The sequence below is a fragment of the Protopterus annectens genome, chromosome 2.part1 (genome assembly GCF_019279795.1).
Source record: "Protopterus annectens isolate FY-2018-M chromosome 2.part1, PAN1.0, whole genome shotgun sequence".
Classification (NCBI taxonomy): Eukaryota; Metazoa; Chordata; order Ceratodontiformes; family Protopteridae; genus Protopterus; species Protopterus annectens.
In genome coordinates, this window is record NC_056729.1 from 458799890 (window position 1) to 458809889 (window position 10000).

Sequence of the window (10000 nt, forward strand, 5' to 3'; positions counted from 1 at the left end):
TCAGACATCACTCCCAAGTACACATACAACTACATCTCACAATGTCTCATATTTTTGAGATGAACAGATGCCCCAATCACCAGGCTGAGCAAGGAGACAGTCACAGTCACTGGCCTATCAATGGCAATTATCTGCCAGATCAGACACTCAGGACATTTAACCACAAGAACCAGTATGGCTCTGTTATAGCCCATGTGGGCATTAATGACCTGAGATATACCTCCTTGGACTATATGCAGAGAAACATGATAGAGTTTTCAGGTTATGTGTCCCAGGCATATAAGAGCCTGGCACTGAGCAACATTCTACCTTTTCCAAGGATGATACCACCATATAAATAGAGGCTGGATGGATGGCTGGATAGACTGAGTTTAACAAATGGCTTAGTTACTACTGTCATTTAAAGTGGTCCAATATCTGTCAGCTTGGGAGGACATGATCGCCAGATCATGCTGCTTTGCCAGGGATAGTCTTCTTCTGTCACCACTAGGCTATTGGGTATTGGTCAATGCATTATCTGCCCTTATAGCACCATTTTTAGGCAATGGTAACTTGATAAACCTTCCAACATAATACATTCGACTCAAGATACTCTAAAGATTTTAATACTCAATGTTAGGAGTCTCAGCAAGAAGCTCCACTCCCTTGGAAGCACTCAGTACCCTTGAGAGTGTTGACATCTGTAAAGTTACTAAGATGTGGTTTAAAGCCACAGAAGGCATTCCAGCAGTGCAAACCTATCATGCTTTTCACACATTTTGAACCAGCTACCACACAAAAAGGGTCAAGAGCTGGTAGTGTACTAATCTACATAAAAAGTAAGCACAACTCAAGACTGGCAACCAATATGACACACTGGAGCTACTCCATGACCAACTAACCTTTGGTAAAGTCCCACATTATATCCTTGCTTGCTATAGGTCCCCGTCTATGACCCAGGATAACCACGACATGTACTGTAATGCACTAAAGTCACTTATCATTCAGTCTAACACCATAGTCATGGGTGATTTCAACAATCCTGCTATAAACTGGGATACACACATACATATATACACAACTGCAATAACAGTAACTGTGGGATTCTGTGCAATAAATACCGCATCTCTTTAGCTTAGTAAATGTCTGTTGATATGTAAAACAGTAAATATTATGCAATGGGAATATCTAAATATAGTAATATGAATTGTATATATTAGATGTTTGCACACAGAGCCTGGAGTTTTGACACAATACCTCAATCAGATATTGCAGACAAACTCACATACTGAGGCATAAATCCATATGTCACCCAATGGATAGTCAAATGGCTCAGGGATAGGTCACATGAAATTAAGGTTGGGGAATCTACCTTTACCAAGAGAACTGTTACTAATGATGTCCCACATGGCTTGGTACTGAGATCTCTTCTGTTGGTATATAGTTAAGGCAAATCTACAGGGCTTGGCTGACCAGATTTGCTGATGACTGCAAGCTGGATGCAATCATTAAATAATGTCAATATATTACAGGAGGGTCTAACATAAACAAATAACTGGTGACAGAGCCATTGCCTAAAACCCAATGCAAAAAAATGCATAATTATACTCTTTGGGCAGATGACCACCCCTGCAAATTACAACATTGATAACACTTGTGAACGCAGGCTGAAAGTAACCTGATCTTTGATCACCATGTATCCATGATGATGAGAAAATCCTTCAGGTGGCACAACTTAAAAGTAAAGGTATTTCAAATCTAAGGAGATCATAGTCCCAGTATACCCATCTCTCATCAGAACAATAATTGAGTACATCGTAGCCTTCGGCATATACATGAACAGTCATTTGTAACAGTGGGAGTGGCCACAGAGTTTCTTCACTAAAATAATACAGGGTATAAATAACAAGTCCTATGAGGACCACCTCAAAGCCTTGTTCCTGTACTCAGTCTCTTATTGACTACAGTGGGGTGATCTATACCTAATTTACAAGGCATTTTCTGATCCAGCCCTAATGGATCTGCTACACATTCACAAAGCAAACAACACTAGAGTTACCAGATCTAAGGATCTAAACCTCAACTGTGGCATGAAGAAATCATGTTGGAGGGAGCAACTAGGATTTTGTCGGTATTGTTAATTTTCATTTATAAAAAAATATGATTGCTTATGTCATAAGTAATGGGTTAATAAAGATGGTTCTTGTTCAAGAAAGGGTCAGGAATTAAAAAATTATGTAATGTTGTTTAGGTTATAAGAAATATAACAATATATGTGAAGTATAATGTTTGTTAATGTTAATTTAATATACTTTGATTACTTTTGTTTACATGTAAATTTGCCTATGTCACAAGTGATAATTCAATAAAGGTGTTAAAAAACATATTGGATTGACGGGTATGTGTCTCAGGAGTTACTCCTTCGCTGAGACACAATCCTCATTCATGTGGAGCAGAACTCATCTGTAAGCCTTTTTAAATGTAATTTGGACTAATGGATAGCAAATTGCAATTTCATCCCTGCCTTGTCACCTGTGCCCTTATGGAGAGGAGCAGCTTATAGATGCCTGAAGGTACAGGCATATGCCATTTTTACTCCTTAGGCATTGATAATTGGGAAAATTGGAGTATGAGTGCTTAGCCTTAAAAAAGGCTTTATGGCTATTAGCCTCTTATGATCCAATGTGAGTTCCATGGGGAGGGGCACCAATGGGTTGGAGCTGATTATCTGGAGCACTATCTGTCTAAAACCAGTAATGTAAGGCAGCACATAAAGAACAGCAAGCCTCTTAGATCAAACCAGCATCTCTTCACTCAACTCTGGATTATTTTGGAACACTAGGACTTTAGGAAGATGGTTATATCGGGAAAGTTAAGGTCCTATTTCCCTACGTCTATGCAGCGCTCAGTGAAATGCCACTGTACAATGAGCAGGATCACTCAAACAGGACTAGCTTATACTTTAAAACAAAACTGTAAACAGCCATCCAGCCAACAGCAGAACAGCACACTGTCGGGGTTTGTTTAGTTTAAAAATTATTTGGTTCCTCTCTACTCATGCTAGGGTGTAAGACCAAACCATAGATAGAATAAGCCAAAAATAAATGCAGATCTGGTAAGCTTATACTTTAACGATGCATAATAAAGGCAAAATAAATGCAGCAAGTACTTATCAGAGAGGTGTACAGACTGACTGTTGGACCAAATCAAACTAGATCCAGAGGCAGGGTCTCCAAGCATTGTGTAGCTCTGAGTAAATGAGTCAAGTGTCTCACAAACACGACAAACTTATACAGAGAAATTAAAAACAAATTCAAATAGCCCTCTGGCCAATAGCACAGTAGCACACTCTCCAGTTCTTTGAGCAATCACAAGCTTAGAAAGGACTTGGTTCCTTTCTACTGCTACTAGAGTGTAAAACCAAAGCTTTCCCAACTATAGATCACAACAAAAGCCAAAATTAAAGCAGAGTAAATGTGAAATAAATATAATAACTTTTTATCAGAGATGTTTTCAGGCAAGTAGTTTGACCAAACCAGTTTGTATCCAGTGGTATTGTCACAAAGCATTTAGTAGGTCTGAGTAATTGAGACAATCATTATGCAAACACAACAAATACAGGCAGAGAAATTAATTACATTTGTTGACCAGGATGATTTGTCTAGGCCATACAAGACCATTTTTTTGCAGAGGCCCACGGTTTAAAGCTCCATTTGTAAGTATGCAAACAATTTTTTTAAAGATCAATAATTCTTCCTATCAGTATTTTAATAATTAAAAACAGACATACATAGCACTATTATATACATGGTTTATACATATAATGAAGACAAGATGGCATGCATTACGAGATGCAGGTAGAAATTTCATGAACATACATTATGAGACACACAGATGAAAAACATACATATATAAGTAAGATTTAACAGGCAAGTGTGAACCAGTCAGGAAGACATTTTCATCCGTATATACAAATTTATGAACTAGAAGCCATATTGCAGACGGCAATAGTAGAGACTGAAAATATGAGGGGAAAAAAGGCTTAAATTGAGTGGTTCAGTCAGGTGGTAGGGTCACTTACATAGTACGTCATGGAAGTAGTTAGAGCATAGGAATCACCGACATTTGGTTTGGATTCATGCAGCTGGAGTTTTACTGGTAACCTGTTCTATAATAATGATAATGGTTTAGGGGTACAGGGACTTGCCAAGTGAGATTTATGTTTTAACAACAGAGATCATTACTTTTTTGTGATGACAAGTGTCTATGGGGTTTCTACTGTTGCATTTTGGTATCTACGGATGGACATTTATTGTATGTAGCCATGGACAGACATTTATTGTATTAATATAGCAGTTAGTGAACCACTTTTAATTGTGAGTGTTTAATAAGATTGGGAAGTTCTAATCACTGTTGCTTGTATAAGACTGCATATTGGTGGGTTCTTGATGGTAGAACAGGGGCAAAATCTGGCTATTTTGTTATAGTATTGGGTGAGCTTGTTTAGATAAAGTATTTGGAGATTAGCAAATATGGAGGAAGCATATGTTTGAGGAGGTAGGTGGAAGGCAATGGTAATGACTTTACAGAGAGAGTACACTAGAAAGCGTTTGACCATGTATAAGTGTCCATGTTTCTAATGAGTCTTTTTGATGGTGTGCTGTATGTGTATGTAAAATATGACTTAATTGTCAATTGTGACCCTTAGCAGTTTTGCAGTGGGATGGTATCTATATTTATATTTTGGGATGACATTATATTACATGTAGGAACAGTTATTTTCTTTATCTGTAATAAAGAAACACAGCACCAAAACTAAGAAGCAAAGGGAAGACCACCGGCTCAGCTTTCAACAACAGTACAACACCAAATGTTCCTTCTTATGGGAGCAGCAATAGCTGAGTATACTCCTTCACAAGCCTTTTGTCAGCAGAAACAGATAAACCAGCATGTAAACATTTAAGACTGGAACAAGACTTCTTTATTCACAAAACAGTAAACCCAAGCGCTTTCACCTGAGAGTCTCAGGCTTTTTCAAGGTGAACCTTGAAAGCCTGAGACCTCAGGAGAAAGTGCTGACTTTTAACTATTTTAATGATAAAGAAGTATCTATGCTAATTACTTGCTGGCTGCTGGTTTATGCTGACAAAAGACAAACTCCTTACTGCGGAGCATACCAGGCAATTGGTGTTATTTTAGTTTTAAGAGTAACTGTTATCTATTTTACTTTTTTTTTTTTTTTGAGCTTTTACTAATATTTTATGGGCTATTTTTTGTTTCTTCTTTTATGTTTGCATTTTACATTTTTTTGCACAGTTTTTTCATGGGTTGTCCATACCAGACTGGCTTCTTCAACATATTGAATTATTTTGGATGGATTTGTGGCTGTGTGGAGCCAGTTTATGAATATGTTGAGGAGAATGTGACCTAGTATTGATCCTTTTGGGACTCTTAATCTGCAGTGAGAAATGGTGAGTCGGTGGATTTCCATTTGACTGCTTGTGTTCTGTTACTTGGGTAATTTTAGAACCATAGGAGGGTTTGTTGGGATATATTCAGGTCTTGTAAGGATTGTAGTAATTTAAGGTTGAAGGCTTTTGATAGATCAATGAAAGTTGAAGAAAAGCACTGATTACTGTTGCAATGTGTATTAATAGTATTCGGGAAATCCATACAGGATGCCGGACAGTAGTTTTTTGTGTAGAAAATATTTTAGAACTTATGTATGTTTCTTTCTAAGATTTTAGGGGGGGCAAATAGTGATTGTTCTATAATTATATAATAAATATAAATTCTATTGATGATCCACCATTGTCTAGTGGGATAATATAGATCTGTTTCCAGATACTAAGGGCATGCAGTTCATTGATAGAGCTATTGATTCATATGGAGACTGGATAAGAGAGAGACTTGTTTATATATTCAGCTGGGAAATTATTTGCAGATAGTGTTGTACTTTTCAGCTTTAGAAGGAGTTTTTTGATGCTGGTTTTGTGTCCAGAATGAAGTTGAAAACCATCTTGATGAATGGTAGAATGAAGTGGAGCAGAGTGGGTTGAGGCAGGATGGGTACTTAGTAAGATGACTGCATTCATGAAGTATGAGCTGAAAGATGCAGTGTTTTCATTTTCATTTTCAGCTACATTTTCTGGTTGATTTGGCTGTCAATTTATCTGAGATATTTTCACCAGTTTGAGTAGCGTGTTGGTAGTTGTCTAGAATAATCTAGAATTGCATTTATGCTTGTTTTTCTGTTTTTGATAATATTTTTTTGTCCTTAATTATACCTATTTTTTTCTTTGCTTCTAAGTGAGTTATACTATTAAAATGTGTCTGGTGATCTTTTCTTGCAGACCTGCAGCTGACTCATCTAGTGCACAATGTCGATTTTTAGTATAGCACTCTACCCACTCAGAAAAAAAGAAGAACTCTATTCCAATCAGCTTCCTACTTCATACAGCCAATCCACAACCCCCTCAGCTCTTCAGCAAAGAGGAAAAAAAGGACTCCTGATTGTCTGGATCTTTCATTGTACACCATTCAAGTTCATTTACCTTTATATGGACGACTGTTTATTCAGCTCCTCTTCAGGCTCCCCTTACGTAAGTTAGACATTTATTTGATTGTTCTGTATTATTCAATGCATGTGTGTTTGTTTTATATATATATATATATATATATATATATATATATATATATATATATGTTATATATTTGCAACGTGTTTATTTGATTGTTCTGTGTTATTCAATGTATGTGTGTTTGTTTTATATATATATATATATATATATATATATATATATATATATATATATATATATTATATATTTGCAACATGCGAATTTGGCCTATTGATATATTACAGCCTAATAATATCTGTCATGTATTTTGACAGTTAATCTTTTTGTTTATCTGCTCTTTCCCTTTCAGCTACAAAACAGTTACGGATCCAACTAGAAGCAAAACCAGTTTTGTTATTGTTTATCTTGCTGGTTTATTTACTTCATTTATTTTTCTATCAGTTCATATGAACTCAGAATGATTTCTTGACTTCTGGATTTCTGGTCTTGGAAAATGATATATTGCGATACATCACCCCGACATCAGAAATAAATAAGTGCATACATTTTTAATTAAATAGTAGGACTGAGGTGGCAACCAGACAGCATCACTGAGGAAAATATGTATTACATTTTTTTTTTAATCAGAAAAGTATCATAAGCCAAAGTAAAACATGCAGCTATCTTAGCAATATGAGCACTTATTAATTGGGCACAGCTTTGGCAATAAAAGTATATGACAGAACAAAAGTCCAAGTTCCTTGAAAGATACTCTGTATCACTGTTTTCATTTAATTGATGATGTGAGTAGAGTTTGGTTTCCTTTCTAAACAAAAGTATATTGAGCCAAATAAATTACTTAAGTGTTAGAACTCATACAAAAATAGAACTCGCCAAGAGTGTAGGGTATGGAAGGAGTTACAGAATGAAGTTTGCATTTTCGTATAAATTACTAATGAATGTTGGTTAACTCTAGTGATACTACATCTTAAATAAATTTAATGAAAAACACTACTACCTACCTTTCTGTGTAATCCTTATGCAGATTATATCATCATTTTGATTAGCCGTGTCACATGGGGTACATGGCATATAATCCATCACTTGTCTTTCTTCAGAAATACTGCATTGTTTGCTGTCATTCTTTCTGTAGGTCATTACCATGAAATCAGGATTATCATCTGGAAAGCTACAAAGATCTTTACGTAGTCTGCCTTTCTGCAGTCCCACAACGATAACGTTGCTGTTATTGTTGTTATTATCATTCTGGGTGTCCTGAAGAGTTTCTTGAGAGGTTTTGGCAGAATGTGTTGAAATACCATCATCATCTGCAGTCTTTGCCTTTTTAGAATTTGTGACATTCTCTAAATCTGTCAGGAGAGAGGCCTCTGAAAGATCCAAGCTGCATTGATCATGTTCCTTCTTCTGATTACTTTCATCTGCATTGTCCAGTGGTATTTCTATGTCTAAGAGAATAGAAATACAGAATAATTAAAAACTATAAAAAAGGATAAAACCACCCATGAATTTTACCTTGAAACTTCTTTAAAGCTAAAAACATGTTCACTATAAAGATGACTGTTTGACAATAATATATGCTAATACTGATAGAATAGATACTGTAGATTAAGCCCCTTACAATTTCTGTTCTACAAAAAGAACATCTCTGCATTGTCTTTATTAAAAACAAGGCTTGATAACAGTTTCTGTAATTACACTTTTTTGCGCCATGCTATTTCTGTGAATGGAGGAAATGCAGAGCAGAGACACTGCTTACTTCCAAAAGTTCACATTTGGAACACTAAGCAAGGGTATTCAAGGACAATGCTACCTGAATGGGGGGACTGGGGGGGGGGCTTTCTGGTTAACATCTAGCTCCCCACTAGAAATGTGTACTTTAACAAAATAGCTTTACAACATTCCTTTTTTATCCAAATGACATACACCCTAGTTAATTATTTTAATTCATGATCATAATAATGCATCATATATGTGCATATACAGTATATGGTTAGCTGTATAAAGTGGCACTAATGTTATGATATTAGCTTCTTCGCTCATATAAAGGATAAGGTCTTAGTAGAGATGATCTGGTGTACATTAAGAAAATATAGTCATGATCAAGGAGACTCACTTAGATCAAACAAAGCATTGTAAGCTAACTAAACCTTTTTTTCACAGATGGGCAGCACGCTGGCCATTCAATATAAGATACTGAAAAGTAAGAACCCCAGCGAAAAAAAGAAATTAGACAAAACTACTTACTGAAGATGAGTTAACAGACTAAGAGGATAGGTATGTAATGCTGCGTTGGCTAGCATGATGAGGAGGATATGATAGCTAACGTGTATGTTGTCTCTAGAATGGATCAAAAGGGCATAAAGGAATTGATGGGGGAACTGATTTGCTATAATCTGGGGATATTTGGAATAGCGATGAATGGAAAAAACTTAATAAACAAGTTAGCTGAGTGCAAGGCTAAGGCAGTCTTAAATAATAGGGATTCACAGATTTTTATGGGCATTTTTAAAAATATTTTGATTAATAGATATGGCTGAATTAATGAACATTCCTATGAATATTAATGATAACGAACTGGTAGAATTTGTATAACTCAGGAACATGCATTACAGTATTAATGAGTTTGTAACTTTACCATTAGTAATTTCAAATCACATGACACAAGTGGTCTAGCTTTAAATTAAAGACTACTTATCAGGGGGATAAACATTGATGATTTCTGTTACATTATTTGAAGCTAAAATATTTATGTTTTGGTAAGGGGTTGTAATTTATAAACTTGTTAAGTGGTTTGCTAAATAAGTTAGGTGACCTGGGTGAGGAGTGAAATATACTTAAAGTAATCCTTGTGCATGAAGCAGCGACCATATTGGACTATGGAAATTACATAATAAAAAGTAATGGAGCATTATTTAACAAATTAAAGGGACCTGGAGAACAGATGTGTAGCTAAACTACAAAGAGACAGAATCTTTTAAGCAAGCTAAGAAAAAGGTAGGATTATATGGACAAGTTAATCAATACCAGAAAAGTAGCTATTCAATGAAGATTCCCGTCTACTGTGTTCTCCACTTATGTACTTCAATATTGTTTGATTCTATTGTTGTTTTTGTTGGTACTATGTTCGACTGTTTTTTTGTGATTTGAAGTGTCACTTTTTAATTTGTATTAACTTGATTTTTACACTTTACTATATTTTTATGTATACTTTCATAGAAATTTTTCTTGTAATACTGTAACTAGCAATATCTGAGTATAAACATTGTAAATGTTTTTTGGGAGCTTTTCTCCCTGGGTCTTCTCTGAAAACGGGCTTGCTTTTTAACCCAGTTGGACATTACTTGGTTACCAAATGTAAATAATTAAATAAATATAAATACGATGAGAACACTTAGAAGCATTATGAAAATTGCAGACATCTTTAAAGATTTCTACAGAGA

At 35.5% G+C, this 10000-nt stretch overlaps 1 protein-coding gene across 1 annotated transcript in view; it reads right to left on the minus strand.

Moving 5' to 3' along the window:
• LOC122794104 overlaps positions 1-10000 on the minus strand; it is a 1019538-nt gene that overhangs the window by 229434 nt on the left and 780104 nt on the right. The window contains exon 9 of the mRNA XM_044062251.1: positions 7562-8005. Coding sequence (XP_043918186.1) covers positions 7562-8005 — 444 coding nt within the window. The remainder of the gene's footprint in view (positions 1-7561; positions 8006-10000) is intronic.